The sequence below is a fragment of the Trachypithecus francoisi genome, unplaced genomic scaffold (genome assembly GCF_009764315.1).
Source record: "Trachypithecus francoisi isolate TF-2019V2 unplaced genomic scaffold, Tfra_2.0 Lachesis_group6, whole genome shotgun sequence".
NCBI classification, from domain to species: domain Eukaryota; kingdom Metazoa; phylum Chordata; class Mammalia; order Primates; family Cercopithecidae; genus Trachypithecus; species Trachypithecus francoisi.
In genome coordinates, this window is record NW_022681471.1 from 2,316,558 (window position 1) to 2,338,215 (window position 21,658).

General features: G+C 42.4%; 1 protein-coding gene across 1 annotated transcript in view; it reads right to left on the reverse strand.

Moving 5' to 3' along the window:
• The window catches only part of AFF2 (AF4/FMR2 family member 2), a 504,395-nt gene extending 487,264 nt beyond the window's left edge, over window positions 1-17,131 (reverse strand). The window contains exon 1 of the mRNA XM_033200831.1: window positions 16,769-17,131. Coding sequence (XP_033056722.1) covers window positions 16,769-16,815 — 47 coding nt within the window. The 5' untranslated portion in view covers window positions 16,816-17,131. The remainder of the gene's footprint in view (window positions 1-16,768) is intronic.
• Window positions 17,132-21,658: the final 4,527 nt, after the last annotated feature.

Genomic DNA, 21,658 nt, shown 5'->3' on the forward strand with positions numbered 1-21,658 from the left:
TCCGCTTGGCATCCTGGCAGCCACAAAGAAAGCCAGATGCTCTGTGTCATGCATTTCCTTATATGACAGATGACTCAAGCCCTTTCATTGGAAGTGGGTTTGCTATGGCTTTGACCAATTCCATCTCCTATGCTGATCTCATTCATATAAATCTCTAGCATGAAGCAACCAGGCCGTGGTACTGAAGAGAAGGCTGGGTAGGACTGGGCAATGGGTATCTGTTTTTGTCATCTTAAAGTGCCACAATCTGTGCCACCAGAAGGATTTTCAGATACGATCTGTCTGTGGCATCTTAGAAAAACATTGGACTTTTGCCCACTGCTTGTTCTACTTTTAGTATTTAATGGTCTGACTCCAGGGGCCATTTACACAAATATCACTATGATATCCCCAGTGCCTGGCTAATGGTAGACACCCAGAATATATTTGTTGAATGAAGGAATAAATGAATGACCATTCCTCTCTTCAGGAGGCACTATACTTAAAAGTTTACTCATCACAAAGCTAGTTCTCGGCTACCAAATAGACTGCAAAGAGAATGTAGCTATTCAATGATGTAGTATCAGAGTGGAATAAATAATACTAGGACCCACTCTCCCCCTTACAGGATGAAACGACGGTCACAGCCAGAAGAGTGGCTTTTCATAACATCCAAGTAGTAGCTTGTTCAGAGGGGGCCAACGTTGAGCAACATCTCAAGACTTATCTCTGAGAAGCTGTATCACAGTTCAGTGTTACAGTGCCAGGGTTCAAATCCCAGCTCTACTACTTACTTATGTGATCTTAAGCAAGTGACTCAACCTCTCTGGGCCTCAATTTCCCCATCACAAAAATGGCAATAAGCTTGCCTACTACTTCGCAAGGTTACTGGAAGTATTAATAGTGTGTGTATGGAAAGCGTTCAGATGAGTGTCTGATGTGCAGTAGTTGCTCAACTCTGAGGGCCATTGTCATCTGCCAAGTATATGCCAATATGGTGACAGTGAAAGATGTATGGTTTCACAGAAGCATCAGGCTTCAACATTAGTTACTTGATTCCTCCTGGAAACATTCCTGTTAACCTTTTGATCTTTTGGGGTTCTCATATTGTGGCAATTGGAGGGGATATCCGGAGGGGTGTTTCCTGGGAAAAGACTGTTGAATATCTGCTTCTCAGCCCAAGTTCCCTTGAAAAAGTTTATATGCAGGAGATAAAGACGCCTCTCCCAGCTCTATCTAACCTAAAAATAGAGTTAGAGCCTTTAGGGCCCAGCCACCTCCCACCTGCATATCTAGACAGAGTTTCTTGAAGTCTCTCCAAGCTTGGCTTGGGATGTTTTGCCCTAAGAAATGAGAACACAGTGAACACAGATAGGCAAGCTGTCCTTTGACCTTGGGAGGGCTGACGTGAACTGAAGAGCTTAGACTATTTTGTGTGGTCTCCAGGGCAGAACTGCAACCAAGGGCTGGAAGTTCAAAGAAAGCTTCTTTGCCCACACACAATGGAATTTGTTTTGACCTATCCAAAAAAGAAGAAATTTGCTACCATAGGAGGTAGTTTCATTCTCATCATGTTTTTGTTTTTGGTTTTTGGCTAGCAGAAGCTGGATAACTACTTGTGGGCAGACTGAACAAGGGGCTGGCCTCGCTCTCATCCCCCTTAAGGACCTTTGCAGATCTGAAGTTCTAAGATTCTATACCACTGCTGGGACATGAATCAGGAGCAACCGTTGCAAAGAACCAATGGTAGATTCTCCTTTCTTCTTTACACATCATGCATTGCATGAGAACTGAGCCATAGCTGCATTTACCATTTTGCCTGCACACCACTGAAATTAGTTCACACTGATTCATAAAAATTGATCACATTTCTTTTTATATTGTTATAGCTTTTATGATTTTTACAATTCTATTTTTAAATGGGAGACTATCATTATGAAAAACATGTAGCTCACAGAGGGCCTTAAGAGTCCAGTTAATAAATAATGGAGGGATACAAAGTATCAGTACTAAAGCTAAGAAGGCTTGTTTATCCATTGTCTGTCTATGAAAATTCAGTCTTACTGGAAATAAGACAATGGAAATAGAAACAAGTATGGCTTTATTAGCTAAAGCAAAACACCCAGAATTTCTAGTGTCTTTTTATTTCATTGAAAATTAAGGTCTAATAATTTGACAATTTAAATGCAAGATGGCTCCCCGGATTTTTCTAAATGATGGTTCATAAATCTACATTAGCCACGACAGTTTTGGACCTGAAATTCAGAATACAAAAAAACAGCCTGAAAGATATTAAAGGCTTCTGTCTCCTGAATATGTTATTTCCTCCCTTTTTTCCAGTGAGGAAACAATTTGTTTATTACCCTTTCAAAGTAAACTTATGGAAGGTAAAAATGGCTTATTTTCCTTTAAAATAAGGTTTCATTTTGTCCAATCTCCTCATTCATTCAGTGTAGGCTGTCTCATTCATAACAACCTTTTAAACATTCTCTCATAAAATGCACCATAGTCTTTAGAAAAAATTCAGAAAGCAGTGTTGTGTTTCTCACCTTTCAAAACACTGCCATAAGTATCCTAGATCACTAATAAAGGGTAGAAAATAATCTGAAAATTTATCAGATGTAAGTAGTACAATTAAAAGGACGACAGTGAAGTAAGATCATGATGCCCATATCATAAACTGTCTTTTTCCAAATGCTGTCAGACCTCTTCAAGGAATCAAATAAAACAGTAACTACTAAACTGTTTATATGAATAAATGTCAAGAATTTAAAAGATAGTGAAAGAGGAGGGTAGGTGATAGAGAACTGAGGGTTGTGTATTTATAAGTAACATCAGGCTTATCTTCTATGGCTGTTAAAGTCGGCTAAGCTCCAGGTTCCCAGGGAAGGCAGTAAACATTCATAGTTAAAGGATCAACATCAAGTACACCAATTCAACTTGGACATTTCCTTGCTTCCAACTGTCACCACAAAAATGTAGCATAACTGCTAGAAGTCCTTTGAGAATAAAGCTATATCAGAACTATGTTCAGGAAATCCGGGTGGTAAGACTTTTTTGAACAAACACATATTTACAAATACACATTTCGTGACTGACCTCCCTACACATCCTACAACAGAAGGCCCAAATTCACAAATGAGATTGTGGCCAACTCCAAACTTTCATGGCATGTGGGAAGAAAAGGAAAGAAAAGGGAAGACAAAACATAAGAAAACACCAGAAGAAACAGTCCTAACTTTGGCATTGCACTTTTTCTTCTTCTTTTTCCCTCTTTGCATTCAACTTTTCATTACTGGTATTTATACTTCTGTGGTTTTCTGGTTATTGCCATTGTTAAACAAATGCATGACTATCAAATAATAAAAGTCACATTAACCCCAAGAACCTGGACCATTTCTATCAAGTCAGATAGGCATGGTCATTCAATATGTCTTTCCCTTTCAAATTCCTATGAACAATGGCAAATAATTAATTAAAGTTCAATAAAGATTTATAAGTGGGCCCTCTTCTCAACTTCTGCCACTGTCGCTGGGTGGGACAGCTTAACTAAAATATCCCTGAGAAATGTCATGAGCCATGAAGATGAAGTTCCTGACTCGCGTATCATTTATGATACCCTCGGGGAGCAGGCCCTGCCTAAGAAAACCAAGGCTCAGCACCCCATAAGGTTCTCATTACCCATAGGAATGTGCCAGGTCAGATGCACTGGAGGTTGTCAAGCTTTGCAAACTCTCCCCCACCCTCAAATCTCATAAATTTTGCAGAATATGTTGCTTTGCCTTGAATTTTTATGATTACGTTCAATTTAAGGAAACTTATCCCATATTTTATCATTTACCTTACTTTCTAAGAGTTACATGATGTCCATGAAGTTCTGAGAACTTTCTCCTAATCATATTTTTTACATCTTAAAAATATAAACCCACATATTTCCAGCCAGCCACAAATTTAAAACCTCCCCCTTCTTCTAATTTTGGTGTGCAAGTGTAGGCCGAACAGATTTCAAAGTTTTTCAGTTGGGCAAACTCACCTTTCCATCCTCCATTAAGGCAATGAAGCTACTAAAAGACAGAAATAATGGTGATCAGAGTGTAAAAGTCAGCCAGGTCTTGACATTGAAATCACATTTGGGTTGACACTGTAAGGCTCAGAGATGTACATCCCTGGAGCAGAGCAGCTACTGCAGCATTCACAACACAAAGAAAAGACTCTCCCAAGCCCAGGGTCAATGGTGAGGGAGATGATGATTTGGAGTATAGGCACTTAGGCAAAGTTTGGTGATCCCCCCATTTTCACCTGCTTTAGTGCATTTGAATGATTTAAGTGTTATTTTACTGAATTTGCTTTATAATAATATGTACTCCAGATTTAAGAATGTAACCAAATCTCAAAAATGAAATAAAATTGTTCAGCAATATATAAATAGATAGTGATATATTCTTAATGATATATTTAGAGTAGCAATGTTTTTAAACCCTTCTATTTGATGTGGTAGGTCTTAATACTACCCCTAAATCAGTGAATCTTCCTTACACACTCCATAAACCCAGAGGCAGGGAAAGGGCTGGATGGTCCGATGTCATCTAACGAGATATGAAACAAGAGAAAAGATCCCACTCTACCTACAAATGTTTAGGATAGGAATAAACTACGAAGACAGATGTAATCCTTTGCTAAATCTGATTATGAGAAGCAGACAAAATCACAACTGTATTCAGCATGTCATTTATCCTGGGTGACTAATGCATTATTTGTATGAAGTTAAAATTGAGCTCTGAGAAACTATGAAATAAATCAAATGCCCTACTTTATGTAATTTTAACAGACAGATCCCATTAGGATTCTACTATGCATAGCTGTTGGGTAAAATCATTGACCAGTAGCCTTATAAATTAATCAACTGAGGTAATGCTGGCTCAGCTGTCATCATTTGCTACTAATCTACATTTAGAATTCGCTTTAACGTTCAAGCCTTTTGAAATAGGTTGATCAAATTTCTGTTTTTTGTTCAAGGTATATGAGTCACTGCAATTGTTTACCAAAGTATGTATGGCAGACGTGTGTCATGGATGTCCTTTTCAATGGCATTAGAGTGCTCATTGGCATTTCATTGTAATTTCTAAGTATGATGCTAATCAGAATACAATGAAAACAGCCTTCGTCATTCTTGACAGGAAGTTTTACCACTTACAGTCTGAATACATTTGCACTGTTGAAGTTTAAACTGTTACAGAACTTCAAAACTAAATGGCCGAAATGCCTAATTGTAGCAAAAGAGATATAGTTAACTTTTAACTGTTATTTTTTCATAAGGTCCATCATGGCTCTTGAGTTTTTTCTGGATTTGTTTTTTTGTTTTGTTTTTTGTTTTTTGTTTTTTTTTTTTTTTTTTTGAGACGGAGTCTCGCTCTGTCGCCCAGGCTGGAGTACAGTGGCCGGATCTCAGCTCACTGCAAGCTCCGCCTCCCGGGTTCACGCCATTCTCCTGCCTCAGCCTCCCAAGTAGCTGGGACTACAGGCGCCCGCCACCTCGCCCGGCTAGTTCTTTGTATTTTTAGTAGAGACGGGGTTTCACCGTGTTAGCCAGGATGGTCTCGATCTCCTGACCTCGTGATCCGCCCGCCTCGGCCTCCCAAAGTGCTGGGATTACAGGCTTGAGCCACCGCGCCCGGCCCTGGATTTGTAATTAATATTCAGATAAGTTTCATTTCTGATTATGAGGCCCAATTTATTAAAGACCCATTAATTATCTACAGTCTGTCCTCCTAGTATGTACCTTAAAGTCTGGTTCACTAAACTGGCCGGGTGTTTCACTCCCACTAAAATTTCCTAAATTTCCTTGTCATCTCATGTTTCTGTCTATCTTCTGGACCTGCATCCTGCCACCTTTAATTTTGCAATTTGAAGATAATAAAATAATATTCAGGGGTGTTTTTCCAGATTACTTTTAGTACATTGAAGGTACCCAACAAACTATTATCAGCTCATCTTCAACTCTGTGAAGGCAGGTTATAGCAGAAGGGATGTGATCTCTGGGTCCAAGAAACTTGGGGCTCTGCTGTTGGCTAATCATGTGACTTTGAGAAAGTCAGGGGTGCACCCCTCTGATCCTCATCTTTCTTGTCTGTAAAATGGGGGTGAAAATCCTTATCTTTTAGGGTCCTTGTTCAATGAGGTGATGTTTGTAAAGTATATGCCATAATGCTCTGTAAATGCGAATCCTCTTTCCCTACCAAATTATCTTATAGATTTCTTAAAAATCAGCACGTGTGGAAACGTTTCTGCACATCCTTGGTATGAAATTGTAATTTGAATTCTCCGGAGACATAAATAGAAAATGTGTTCAATGTAAAAATGTATGTTAGGAAAATTCAAATCCCAGGTTAGCCTCAAAGCAGGAACTATTAAGCAAACAAGGCATCTAGCTAAGAGGAGACAATGTTACAAAAGTGTGGAGAAGAATACACAGCAAATGTTGAAGGTCTGTTCTCCCCCTCTTTGTACTAGATGAAAGCTACAATCCAGGGATGGTAAGAAGTTGCTACACCTTTTTTTTTTAAGGCTGCACAATTACCCTTAAAGCACTGTTGCACATATTAAATGTAGGTATACGTCATGACAAGACAATGCTGTACACAAAAATCTAGAATCTAAAAATGCTGTATACAAATCTGATAAGTTTAGGGCTGTTTGGGAGAGATTTTGCTCATCAACAAAGACTTCCCTACAGTATTCCTGGCAAGTAAGATGCACATAAAGAACATTTAATTTATAACATTTCTATAAGCATCCTATTTCAGAAATGTACGGAAGGCAAGGCAACACACCTACCTGTACCCACCTGTCTGCTCATCATGATTTTAGCACTTCTCTTGGTCCTCATTCTTACACCTCTTGAGCTATCTCTTCAAAAATTTGATCACACAAAGTATTAAGCAGGTTTTTGTCTATCATTCCATTTACCTATTCAGCAAAGAAAAAACTGAGCACCTACTGTGCACCACACACTATTCTAAGCATTGCAGTGGCCGCAGTGAATAAAACCAACAAAACTCTCCACCCTTAATGAGCTCACATTCTTGTCAAGTTTGAATTAAGTTCAGGCTTATGGACGAGTATACCTTCCTCCCAAGCACAGAATCTGCCACTTACACCAAAGAGGAACAGACTTGTGTGTCTCTTGTCGGAGTAGATATCTGGAAAGTCATGCCTCATATTTGGTAATGAACTTAAACCCAATTTGTAAATACTAAGGATGGGTGGTAAAGTCCTCATTAGTCCAGTCTACTACAGAGCCCAAGCACAAGCAGCGGTTGCTGCTATTATAGCATCTATCCTAGGTATCCTTATAGATTAGCAGAGAAGCTAAGGATTCACATGGTCTGTGGATTAATTCCAACTCAGCAACATACTACCAGTATGGCCTTGGGCAAGTCGCTGAACCCTTCTGTCCCAGTTTCCTGCTCTGTTAAATAAAGAAATAGGATAACACAAATCAGAGCCTGTCACACAGGAAATGTTACCTCTAATTATTAGCTTAAATTATTACTATTATTAATACTGCTTTTAGGTCTTCTCGCCTAGATTTAATATTTTGAAGAGCTAGCATAGTGCCTGAATGAATCGAATAAATGAATGATGCTGCACTCGGGACTGGCAGCATTAGGTCATTATTCTGGGCCAGGCACTGGGAACACAAAAATAAAAGACACATTCTCATCACTCACAACAACAAAGGTGCATGGGAAGAGTCGGGAAAGGGAGAAAGCAGGATCCAGCCCAGGTGGAAGTCAGCTCCGGAAGCTGTGAAAGCACAGAGGAGAGGCATCTGAACAGACTGGGTAGGAGTATGGGAGTTTGAGGGGCGGAGGAGGCAGGAGGTTTGCTGCTCCCTAGCAGCTTCCCAGAGATAGAGCTGAGATTTGCACAATGACATAGCCAGGCAAAGAATTACTTGGTGGCCAAACAGCTAATCGTAAACACAGATGTCAACACCAATTACACAGTACCAAGGCACCAACTCACTTTTTAGGAAAAAAGAAATACTGATGGTAAAATGTTGGTACACACCTAACAGACAAAACAGTTAATTATATTTTTAGAAAAGGAGAAAAAGCAAAAGAAGCAATGTATTTGTGAACATCTCAAGAGCTACAATATATACTTCTTTTGAAAAATGGCCATTTTGCCAGCAACTGTACCAATTTACAAACACTTGTTTCAATTATTTCAGAAAAAAAACACATTTTCATTTGGTATTTCTTTGAAGAATGTTTGCATGAATGTTTCCAAAACTCTTCTTGTGAGAGTTTTGTGGTTGTCCCCCAGCAAATGTTGGTCTGTGTTAATGAGAATACTCCATTCACACAGCAAAAGAGGACTCAGGCAATTATGTGATGAATGTGAGCTATTGTCAAACCAGATAATTCAGGGTCCAAAGTCAATTGTCTTAAGTTTAGTATTCAATGCTCCTGGTCCCCTAAACAATAAAAATTTCTGTATTTCCATTTCACTCTGAACTGTACTAATACTGATAAAAGAGTTTCATGGGCCTTGACCAGGATTGTTTTGCCTACTTAGCTTGCATTCTCTCTCTCTCTCCCAGAATTCCTATTTTACTTACAGTCCATGTCATACTATTTCCCTAATGCTAACTACACATTTCAATGTAAATTCTGCGAGGCCAGAGGTCATCTTCTACAGGCCTTTTATCTCTCCCTAAAAATGACTGACTAGCAAAGTGTTGGGCACAGAGTAGGGAGGCAATACAAACAGTTCTTGAAAGATGACAAACACTGACGTAGGGTACAAGGGCTCCTGACCCGGTTTTGCCAATTACTGACTGGATGTCCTTGGGCAAGTCATTTTCCCATCCTGGGCCTCAGTCTCCTTACCTCTACAATGAGGAGTTTGATCACATGATTCAAAGGGGCCCTCCAGCCTTAAAACTCCAGCTTCTAGGAACTGATTAACGTCTACACACCAAAGCCAAGCACTTTGGCAGCAAATAATAATAGCGAATTGATGAAACCTCTCCATGGCACTTCATCAGAAACATCAATCACACTGAGTCTAATTTAGTCACTGTGGCTGTGCCGACCTGGCATGAAAACAATCAGTCCTTTGGAAAAATAATTTATTAAAGTATTAGTTGACTGACATCCTGATTGGGGAAATAAAGTCTACGTAATTGCATTTTTCATTGTTCAACAGATAGTCAGGTTGTCATGAACATATTGCCATAGTCTAAAGGTTAAAGTGACCTTATAACAACACGTTCCATCTGCTTGGTTGGTTTGATCAAACCATACTAGAAACCCAAACACCAAGAAGACATCACACTTTTAGCAAACAACTTCTTCCAGTGATTGTTAAAGCTGAGATTTCAATTGCAGCACCACTACAAGACAAGTAGCATATGATTTTTTACTTATACAAAAAAGAAACCATTTCAAAGCTATTTATTTCCAGGAGATACATTGCCTACAAAACACAAAAACTGACTCCAGGAAAATGGTTTAATAAAGGTCACCAAGTGAACCAGTATCTGCTACTGAGATCTGGTTTTCATTGAAGATGGTAGATGATGCAGAGAACTCTTACTTGGAAATCTAACAAAACAAACTGTTCTTCATAGGATGGAAGTAATGTCTTTTATTTCTCCAACAAAAGAAACACTGGAAAAATAAACAGATGAGTGATTTTGATTTTGTAATGAAAATAAAGCTTGTTTCCTTAGCTTATTCCTCAAAGTGTGACTTTTACACCTTCATATAAGGGAAAGTACCTACTGAAGAACCAAATCAAAGATTACTTTGAAACATTAGCTGATTTTATTTTTCAAATGAAGCAAAATACACAGGTATATTTGAAAAACAGCATCCCATAAACTAAGCAATCCATAATCAAAATCAGGTTCTAGCTATAATGCTATTGTCAGCTTTGCTTAAATCATGCCATTTTTTTCAGTTCTCAGACAACTTTTTTTGAGCTCAGTAAGTAGGTAGATGTTAGGAGCTAAGGTCATCTAAAAGATTTACTTTAAAATAAATTCAACAATTCAGAGCATCACCCTCTCTACGGTGTAAAGTGTGCCTTGCTTTGAACATGCATATAAAATTTCATTAAAGTGTAACATAAAAGTTTTACATTAGAAGAACCTAGGGCTGGACCTTTGTTTAACAGTCATGATAATTATGGTGTGGATCTGCTACAGTTAAGTAGAAAAACAGCCTTCTCATGAAATACAAGTCATAAAGACTGAAACTCAAGGAAAGCTGGAGGAATCCCAACCCTCCGACCACTCATTTTTCCCTCAGATTTTTGTTACACATTCTTTATTAATGTTCTCAATGCAGATTGAGACACAATACCAGTCCGTTAATTCCTATAATGCTGTACCTTAAAAGATATTCTTTCCTCTTGTTTTTCTTCTGGGCTAAACATAACTTGGAATTCATAGAAATTCTATTTTTTAAAATCATGCCAATTACATGAATACTGTTTTTGCCTTTTCCTATTAATCTTCTTCTGTAACCATTGGTTATTCTCTTTATTTTCTGCAAAAGAGATCAGACTGGCTAAAAGACATGAAAAGAATTACAAATAACTAATATACGATCACACAGGCAGAGGTACAGTATTATCACCAGGATTTACTAAGCAACTATCCTTGAAAGAGACCTGCATTTGCATGGAACAGTCTTTGAGTTGAATGTGACTGCAACATCAATCAACAGATGTTTATTGAGTACCTGTGATGGAAAAACACCATGCTAAATGATGCCAGAGGGTGACACACTATTCTCTAGGAAGCAACGTGGATATTTAAATATTAACAACTTAATGCAACAGTGGTGATACAGCGAAAAGAGCAACAAACGTATATCCTAAGACTATTCACCTACTGTGTAAATTCAGGCAAGTAAGTTAACCTCTCTGAGCTTCCGTTTTCTTATCTACAAAGTGAAGCTAAAATACCAATCCTAACAAACCTTTAAGGTTATTGTGAGGGTCCAATCAATTAGCACAAGTGGTAAATTAGAAAGCTTTGGAAAGAAATGTTACCAACTTCCCACCTCCAGTTTTGAGGCTCCAAATGAGCCAAAAAATATACCATGGTCTTCTTTATATTCAAGTATCAAATCTTCAAAATTTGAGCATTCAGATTTAAATGGACCTGAGATTTGTCCCATATATATATATATATATATATATATATATACACACACACACACACACACACACACACGCATATGATTTTCCATTCTCACATTTTCATGAAAGGGGCTTCCATAAATGACATGCTAAGAGATTGTATCAGTATATAGACTGCTCTCTTTCTAATTAAAAGGAAAAAACAGAGTTCCAGGGCTGGTCAAATTACATGGTAATTCCACAGATTTTATCCACAAGTACAATATACACAATCCAATCCATTTGTTTCAGTGACAGCTAAATAAATATTCGGACCCACACAATAAATAACAGGCAATGAGCTTTTGTGGAAAGGCACCTGACTTGGAAATAGGCAGATGCGGATTTCTGAGCAAGCTCTACTACCAACAGCTGTGTGAACTTACATGTGTCACACAACCTCTCTAAGATTGAATTTGCCATTCAATAAAATGGCAAGAACACCTGAACATTCTAACTCACAATGATCAAATGAGATAGCATGTGGAACAGCATTCCACATGTTGGAAAGGTTCAGACAAAATGTCAGTTGTTGATGCTGTAGGCTCTGGGGTCAGCTCCATCTATGCTGAAACCTGGATTGCATCACTGAGTGAGTGCCTGTGTGATTTCATTGCTTCATCTGTAAAACAGGGATCATAACAGGTCCTATCTCAGAAAGTTGTTGGAAGGATTAAACGAAATTGAGTCTTTACAGAATTTAGTCCAAGCTTGTGGCACAGAGTAAACATTCAAATTATAGTAGCAATGATAATGTTGAGTTCTACCACAGGTGAAACACACACACACACTCAAAAAGGTTTCTTCAAGTTTGCTCTTGGGTTCTTTAATCAGTAACATTTATTTCCATGTATCAGTAAGCAAGTTTTTCAAATCTCTCTTTATCCCACAGCAATCAGAAAAAGAAAAACAAAATTACAAGTAAAAAATGTAGTCACTGCAGCAAAACTTGTTTTGTCTACATGACAGGCTAACCAAGTATATGGCAGTTTTCCTCTTTGAGGTATGACCTACAGTTACAAGCTCTTAAGGCCATAGCTCTAAATTGTTCCAGAGAAGGCCATTTCATTGGACTTCTACAGTTTTGAAATTGTGTTAAATAAGTGCAAATTTTGCGTGCGAAAATAATCTTAGCTAAGAATAATGGGCATTTACTTCATGTTAAAGGTTAGTACATTAAAACCATTTCTATTCAATAATAATTAGCCTGTTTAAATACGATATAATGTGTATCCATCTACAGGATGCTTAAATGTATGGAATCTCATTTATGTCTATAATGATGGATTCATTTTCGAGGCAGTCATTTTCCATCTTGATTTGTATATTTTAAAGTTGTTAAACGCTTGACTGAATCATTAGCAAAACAATTCATGTATCATTAAACTGATTTCTACCATGAGATAATTTTCTTCGGTGTCCAATAGATGTGCCTCTTAAGATTTACTGAGAGCTTTCATTCTTTGGAGGGTTTGGGGAGTTGCGGAGGAGACCTTACTAGTGAATTGCACCAACTTAAATTTCTCCTACCCACACATTCCCTTAAGAAACACAACCCCAAATGGTTTATTGAATGAATGCTCAAACACACAGGAGAATGCATACTGTACTAGCAAAGAAAACAGACCATAGGCAGTCTGCCTTTTAAGAGACCACAGAGGGAAAAGGGGAAAGACAAATGGATGGAGGTAGAGACCAAGAAACGCTGGGAATCTCTAGGCCTTATTCAAAACAGGACTTCCCCTCCCCTTACCCCACCACAGCCCTAGCATCTCCAAGTTGGCAAAGATTGTGTCCCCCCATCTCCACACCTTCCCATCCATAAACAGTCCTGTTCCGCTCTTCTGGAGGATTGTAGCTAACGAGGCCTCAGAAGACCTGTGCTCACAGAACACGAGGAGGCAGCCGGGTTGCTGCAGTGCATGGGCCATGCCCGGCTGGAGCTGAAACAGTTCACTTTTGTCTAGAAAGCAGCCCCCCGCCCCTTCTCCAGCACTGCCCCGCCCTCGCAAGGTCGAAGAAAACTGGGGAAAGTGCAGTTTGGACTGCTGGGGCAGGCCCTGGGGGCTGCCTTTACCCTAGGAGGAGAAGCCTGGCCGACACATGGCCCCTTCTCAGCCTTGACAGCCCCACACAGACCTTTGAACTTTCTATTTATATAACAGTTTAGTGAGTTTAAGTCTCTTCCTGTATAACTGCCCGTTTGCAAGCTTGCCTCTAATTAGGCTATTTGTGAGACATCACATAAAAACTACAAACAATTGATGCTGTCCCTTGCAGTGAGAAGCCAGCCACTGTCACAGTCACTTTACAATTATAACTAGGCTTTTGAACGTTCTGATTTTGCTATCATGGTGGTTTTCTTTTCATTTTTTTTTTTTTTTAAGAATGTGTCCCTTTCTGTATTTTCTTTATTTTCTTTCCTTTCCTTCCTTCCAACGAAGGAAAGGTAAGCATCCCCACAAAGAACCTTGGCCTGTCACAAAGCAATAACTAATCAATACTGGGTGGGAGGTGCTTACAGAACTGAAAGGCTGTACATTTTGTAGGCCCTCTGAATTTGCTTTTTTTTCCCCACCTCTTAACTGGAGATTAATGACATCATTACATGATCTTCAGTCACCTCAATAATTCATTTACTTGATTACCAAAAACAAGTCTATGGAATGATTCAAATGAAGAAATTTGATTTTTTTTTAAATTTGTCTTTTTCTTTAAGAGCAAGTGATGTCTTTCATGCACACAGACAGACATCTGTGCCATCTTTTTTCTTTCACAGAATGGTTTGTATTAAATTCAAACTCAGGTGAACATTGCTCATTCATCCAGGAATCTTAAAGAACTTGAGCTTTGGCCCTTTAACCGAGTCCAGAGCATGACCCATTTAGTTATTCTTGCAGTTTGTGAAATCCAGTGGTATGTTCCATTAGGCATGTGAGCATTCCCAAACACTGCCCATAACATGCACACTGCAGCATCATTAGTACTCCATCCTTTCCATTTACATTTGTCCTAACAAATGTGTGTGTTTATAAATGGGCACACACTTTTTGTTTGCTACAGTCAAATGTTTGCAAATAACACATATGCCTGTATATGTAAAGTCTTTCTTCATTATGTCTAGGAAAATGAGTTCGTTTTTAAGCTGTCCTGATCCATTTATTGTCAGACATCTAGGGTTGCAGTAGAGATAGCTCAGAGCTTACTGCTCCACAACTGAATGTTAAGAATAAATTAAAGGCAAATAAGATCGTTAACTTTGCTGGTCTTTTTTCCTTTCTTGGCCCTCCTGGGGGGTTAGGGGTGTGGGGAGTGGAGGCCATCACTTTAAGTAGCTATTTACTCCCAAGGAAGGCACGTAAACATATAATGAACATGTAACTGGCATGCTCTGGACTTCCAAAGAGAAGTGGGAAAGGTACCAATTTCCACTCAAGACAATGTCAAGCTTTTTAGTTCATCCACTATTGTCACATTTATGTTCCTTTTCTCTGTGGAGCTGTATAAAACACAGAAGCACAACCACATTACAAATGTTTATAAACAGAGATGCATAACGAAGTGTGCCACTCATGAGCAGTAAGAAGGAGAAATTTTCCTGGATCATGTACGGAGGAAAAGGACAGACTTATTTATGCAGATGCGTTACACTAATTAATCAGTATTTCACATAATATTCTCAAAGTGTCCAAGTCTATGCTCCTTAACTGATGTGGCTCAGTTAGGGATCTGGAGGAAAAAAAGGTTTTGCATTTTCCTTAAGATAAGAAAAAGAAAGCCTCCCACAGGGGTGAGGGAGCCTATCATTTTCTTTAAAGAAATCAAACATAAAAGAGTCCATCCCCTTTAAATATGCAATTGCATATGCATAAGATTAAACCGGAATTAATATAAAAAATGTTTCTAAAAACCTAATACCTTGTATATGTTTAACATTTGAACTATACCCATGAAATTAATTAGAACAATGTCTGTTAAATTAACGATGTAACCCACACCATATATTAGGCAAATTGTATGCAAATAGTAGTGCTATGGTTATCAGTTGTCTGCAAAATAAATTAGTGAAGCAGAGTAAAGGCTGTGTGCAGGAGCATAATATCTAATTGAGCAATAATTTTATTGTAATTTTTACTTTCAAATAACAGCATTTTTTAATGTAACAATGTATTTCTACAGAGCTGATAAAACCGTGGCATCAAAAACGCCTTATAGATTAATACTGATACAGTATAATTTGTGCTTCAAGGATTTATCCGGAATTGCTGCAAAATAAAATGTATTTAAGTTCTGATTATCTTGGATTTGCAACTAAAGGAGGCATGATTGGCATAATGAAGCTGTTGGCTAAGCATATGACCCTTTTTTAAAGAAGGAAATTGCCTAAAATAACACATCAACAGGGGAAATCCTTGTAAAAATACACAGCATTCATAACCAACGGCCGCTAGTAGTTTAACATTGCAAAAGATTTCGCACTATTGGTAGGTACTACAGATCATTCTAAATACATTTTAAAAGGCAATAACCAAGAATGCAATTTTAAGCGGTTACCACTGCGCCCCCTCCCTATCTAATTCCTTAGGCTGCGGGGGGAATCTGACATGTTTAAATACTATGACAAATAAACTGTGATAATGTTTGTATTAGGTGAAGTTTTTGAAAAGTTAATAGATATGTATATCAGTCTTTATGCACACGCGCACGCACATCTCTAAGACAGTAACAACTTTCCAGCTCCCCAGTCACCTTTCTACCATCTTTCAAAATGTCTCAGCGACAAGTTTAGGGTTTTGTGAAGAGCTGACTCAACCTTTGAATCCGAGCTGGATGCCCATTACAAAAAACTACGGCTGCCTCCCAGTGGGAGGCCGACGGGGGTCCAGCCGGTAATTAAATGTGCATTGACATCAGAGCTGCGGACTTTGGGGGCCAACTCCGAAAACCCTCAGTCTTGAAAGCCAAGCGCCGAAGTCGGCCCCGAACCAAGGTCCCCTGCGTGGTGGCCCCCAAAGCCGCTGCTCCACCCGGGAGTGCAGGGAACTTGGGCTGAGTCGGCAGAAGGAAAGGTGTGCGCGCCGCGCAGCGCAGGGATGGAGGTGGCTGCAGCGGGGGCGGTGGCCACCAAGGAAGCAGAGGGCAGCCGGCGGCACCTGGCCGTTGCCTTTCCCCCCATGGCCGGCCGCGGGCGTTGGGCACCTGGAAAGTTGAGGCATTTCAGGGGGGCGGCATCCGGGGCTCAAGGAGGCCAGACCCGCGAGCCGCTCCGAGAGAAAAGCTCCTGGGAGGTCGTGCGGTTCAGCTCTCGGGCGGGCGGCACCGAATTCGATGTGAGCCAAATGCAACTCTTTAGACTTGGAGCGCAAAGCGACGCTTTAGGGTCCGCATCCCTCCCTCTCCCCGCACCTCCCCCCACCCTGGCATCCGACCTAGGAGTCAGCGCGGCCGGGGCCAGAGGTGGCTGAGAGCAAGTGGGAGGGAGTCCGGGGCGCCCCCCACGACAGCTCCAGCTCCTCTTAACAAAGGCGAAAACCTCAGACTTCGCCAGGAGACTCGCTCATCAAAGGAGAAGGCAAAAATCAACACCTACCACTGCTGCTCCAAGTCCCAGTCTCTGAAAAAGTCGAATAGATCCATAGCGGTCGGGCGGCGGCGGCGGGTGGGCGCCTGTCCCTGTTCGCAGCGGGTCGGCGCGACTCTCGGCACAGCTCGCTGGCGGTTCTCGGCGGCCCGGCTCTCCAGCCCTCCCGCCCAGCTAAAAGTGTGCGGGCCGCATCGGCAGCAGGGGCGGGCGCTGGAGATGCCTGGTCTTGCGCTCCAGAGAGGCAGCGGCGGCAGTGGCACTGGGCGGGCAAGCGCCTGGTCGCCCACTCGGGTCCGCTCGGTCTGCGGTAGCCCGCGCACCCAGCGCCCCGACGCTGCGGCGGCAGCCGCTGCGGGCTCAGGCGGGCTGGGCCGCCCGCCTGGCGGGCTGCGGGCCGGCGGCGGCGGCGGCGGGGGTGGCCGGGGCAGAGGCAGCGGCGCGGCGCGGCAGCCGGGGCGGCAGCGGCGGCGGCGGCGGCGGCGGCGGCGCGGCGGCGGCGGCGGCGGCGGCAGCGGCTGCACAGGCGGCGGCGGCGGCCGCGGCAGCATCACACACTTACACACTCACAGGGGGCGGAGCCTGGACAGCTCGAAGCCGCGACATGGAGCAGGCACGTTATCATCCCCGGATCTGGCAGGGGCTTGCAGTGCCCGCCCCCGCCATTCAGGAACCCCCTCCCACCCCCACTGTCAAAATCAGCTAGTGGGAGCGGCCACAGAGCTGAGGACCCGGACCAGGACCCGGACGCCGACCCGGACCCGGGACGCAGGGGCCGTGGCAGGGATACAGGAGGTGGGCTGGCGGGACCGGGACTCTGGCTTGGGGAATGGGACCCCTCTCTGAAACCCAGCCCACCCCCCACCCCACTGGGAATTAGTTTCGATCTAGAAAAGACAGCACAAACAGCCCTGGGGTTGAAGGTCGCCCCCTGCCACCTCAAGCACAGCTCCTTGAGCCCCCGAGTAGTGGAGCAAACTTTTGCGGGCCTGAGCATCCCTCAGGTCTGTAGTGCGTAGCATGCGGGTCCATGAAGGAGAAGGCGGTCACCTTCACCGTCCCCGTGGCTCCACGTGCCCGCACCCAGGCCCTCCAGGCATGCCTTTAGGCGCGCACCTAGTAGGTCTGCGAGCTGTAGGCCCTGGATTCAGTGGGCTGCAAGGATAGGAACAAATGACTGCCCTTGTGTGGTCCTTGAGTTCAGGGTTGGGACACTGTTAAACTGGGTTCCACTGTCACTTTCCTCGCACAGTCACCAGGTGCCTTGAGCAAAAGACTTCTGCACGCTCTTCCTCTGAGAAATGGGAAAACCACTGGGTGTGTGCCCAGTATCCCACGCACCGGCTGCCCGTCTCCCTTCTGGCCTGAAATTCTCTTTCTGCACGTGGAGGGTTTAACCGAGCCTCCTACTCCCTTCAACCTCCACCTCTGGTCCAGAAGGGACCCCAGGAAGGGGTGGATCCCTTTAGCCAGTTCCCTGGAGGGAAAAGTTCCCTGGCCTCCTTGCAGAGAAAGGCCTGTGGGAAGGGGCGGGACCACTTTCTGGCATTTCAGGATATGAGCATTCTGGAGTCCCGGGCATCTAATTTGCCTTCTTCGTACCGTTATACAGAGGGAATAGTATTGGCATATTATTCAAATCCTAAGGCTAGAACTCTCTTGGGAAGGACAGTAGACTGAACCCTGACAGAGCAGGGTGCCAGTAGCTCTCTGTGTGACTCCAAGCGAGTCACTTATCTGGGCCTCAGTTTTCCCATAAAACACCCAGCAGCCCTCTGGCTCATACTTCTCTGACATTCTCCCTTCTATTTGAATATGCTTCTACAGTATTATCTCATATTACCAAAATCATCCAAATAGCTTTTAACTTCATTTTTTTTTTCCTGAAGAAACAGAGGCCCCAAGACATTAAAATACTCAAGATCTGATATTTCCCCTAGAGGGGGATCCCAGATTAGAACCTAGAACCTGGGAAGCTCTTCCAGGGCTGGAGCCAGTAGAAGGTGCCTCAGCTCCAACCATGAATGACTTCAGCATTTGAGCTGCAAGGGACCCAGGGTCTGGTCTCTTTCACATTGTTTTATGGGGAGGGGGGGGAACCACATCATTAACATAAAGAAACAAGGCTCTGCAACTCAAGCATCCGGTGGGACTTTGCTTAGATGTCTATTTACTTTGCATGGGACCAAGTCCTCAACAGATACTGGTTGATTGATGGAAAATCAACCAGTGGGCAGCCAAGGGGAGACTACATCTCAAAGTGACTTGTAGATTTGGCTACCTATAAAGTCGAGTGATCAAAAAGACTCTATGGAGAAACAGTTATTTGGCAAAAATGGTGCTGGGGATTTTCAAATTATCTCTGTGCCTTGTTTATTCATAGAATTCTAGTATTCGGCCCTATTCTGAGAGCCCTTAAAGCAACAAGGACGGCCTCGCTCAGATCTGTGGCCCCCAATCTTTATGCCTTCAGTAAAAAATCCTCAAATTGGATTTGATTGCTAATGATTGTTGCCAGCATTAGTACTTGATCTGCTTGAAAATCCTTACAGGAAAGCCAGAACATCTACAATTAACATTTAAATGGTGATTATGGTCACTTTATTTCTGGTTTACTTTTCTCACAAAATTGTATTTAATGGGGAAAGATAGAAAAAATAATAATATGCTAGGCAAACAAATTTTCAACAGAAATAAAGCTGCCCCTTTAAGAGTTCCAGCCCCCCATCACCCCACTGGTGCACTTTCTTCCCAATCAGCAGGAGGACCAAGTAGAAGCAGAAGGAGCCAGCAAGAGGCAGCACTATGAACAGAAGTGCCTGCGGGAAGGAGAGAAGAGACAAGCGGTGCCAGCTGCCGCTTCAAAAGAGGGGCAGGGGCTTTCCCTTCCTGAGATCAAAACCAAGCAGGGAGGTTGAGTTGGGTGGAAGGAGCGCCCACTTCCTAGCCACGCTCCTCAGAGATGAGGCTAAGACAAGCAACACTGAAGGGGCCAGGCTGTCCCTGAGATCTCTTGGCCCGGGCCTGGCACCTGCTCACTGAGCATCAGCTACTGGGCAAGATAGAAGCTTTGTCTTCTCTGATCCAAGGTGTGTTTTTTCCCTTCCTCCTCACTCTGTGCATCTCTGGCTGTGATGGGGCCAGGGGCCCAAGAACTCAGCTCTTCAATGGATCCTCAAATATTCGGGCAGGATGCTGGATCCAAGCCATGCTTCCTCCACCAAAAAGCTAGCAGGAGGGAGGAGAAAGCACTTTGCGTGGAGGACAGTAGCAAGAAGAAATAAAAAGGCTATCTGGAGGGAGGGCCCACTGCTGCTGTCATACTGGGGTCATCTAGCTGTCAGCTAGCCTGTGGTGGGGATTCAGTTGCTTCCCTCTCATTCCACTCACTACGGCATCTTAGCTAAGATGGAATATTCCTCCTCACCAGCCTAATGCCCTTGTTTTGGCTGGAAAAGCTCCTGTCTTACCTAGCAAAACCCACCTCAGGCCCCAGTTTCAGAACTCTCAGTTCAACCGAATATTTCAGAAACTGTAGGCACAACCTTCTGTCCCTCTGACTCTTCTCCCTCTGTTGACTTCTCCCATTCTGACTGCCTCCCCTATCCCTGCCAGTGCCTCACCAATTTCCCCTAGTCACAAAACCCCAACCAAAAGGAACCTACTGGGAGAACCCATGGGCCAACAGAAAGCCATCTTTTCTGACAGGAAAGGATCAAAACTGAGACTCCATGACCCAATCCATTGAGATAAAACCAGAAATTGTTTTTAAGAAGGATTGGTTTTATAGAAATGCTGATTTTCAGATTTTCTAAAGTGAGATTTTTGACTTGAATTACTTTTAAAGAAGTTTAATTTGTAGTCTCCAGGTACTAATCTTTGTTTCAAAGAACTTGAAATCCTCCATTTGTACAGTTGTACTAAAGGCAATGTCATGCAGGTTCGGGTAGATAGTGTCTAAAAATTAGGATTAATTTTAAAAAGTTGTCAGTTACAGGAAATGAACAAATTGACAGCGTGTGATACTTGTGTCATTGTGTCACACCACAGATTTCCACTTAAAATATTAAGCATTTGTTTCTGACCTGGTATGCTGTCAGGCTGACTTACTTTCTAGGAAGAAATTACGATCCAGGTTACAGCTCATTTGGGGAAGCTTGCTGGAAAGAATTCCATGGACACCATGGGGACTACCACCTTTCATAACTGTGGCTCCTCTTCTGACAGAACCACTGGTGCTGCCGTGAGTTTAGAATGGAGTGACATGACTCTGAATTTGGGGCAGTTTCCACACATGGGCTGCAATATCCAGAATGATCCTTCTAAAGATACACTTCAATTTTCTTTTTTTTTTTTATTTTTTTTTATTTTTTGAGACGGAGTCCCACTCTGTCACCTAGGCTGTAGTGCAGTGAGCAGTGGTATAATCTCGGCTTACTGCAACCTCCGCTTTCCAGGTTCTCCTGCCTCAGCCTCCTCAGTAGCTGGGATTACAGGGACGCGCCACCACGCCCAACTAATCTTTTGTATTTTTTAGTAGAGATGGGGTTTCACAATGTTGGCCAAGCTGGTCCCGAACTCCTCACTTCAAGTGATCCACCCACCTCGGCCTCCCAAACTGTTGGGATTACAGGCATGAGCCACAGTGCCCAGCCTATTTCAATATCAGTTCTCCCTAGAAACTGTAAGCCTCATGAGGGCAGGGCCTGAGTCTATGTCGTCAAAGCCCAGGATGGTATCTGACACATACTAGGCCCTTCCAGGATCTATCTAACCAGCCTCTGTATAGGTAGCAATCTCAGGAGTTGATTTCAAATTGGGTCAGGACAATTCTCTGAACTTCCTGAATATGCATATGTATTTTTTTTTTCACAACTCCTGTTTCTACCATTTATATTT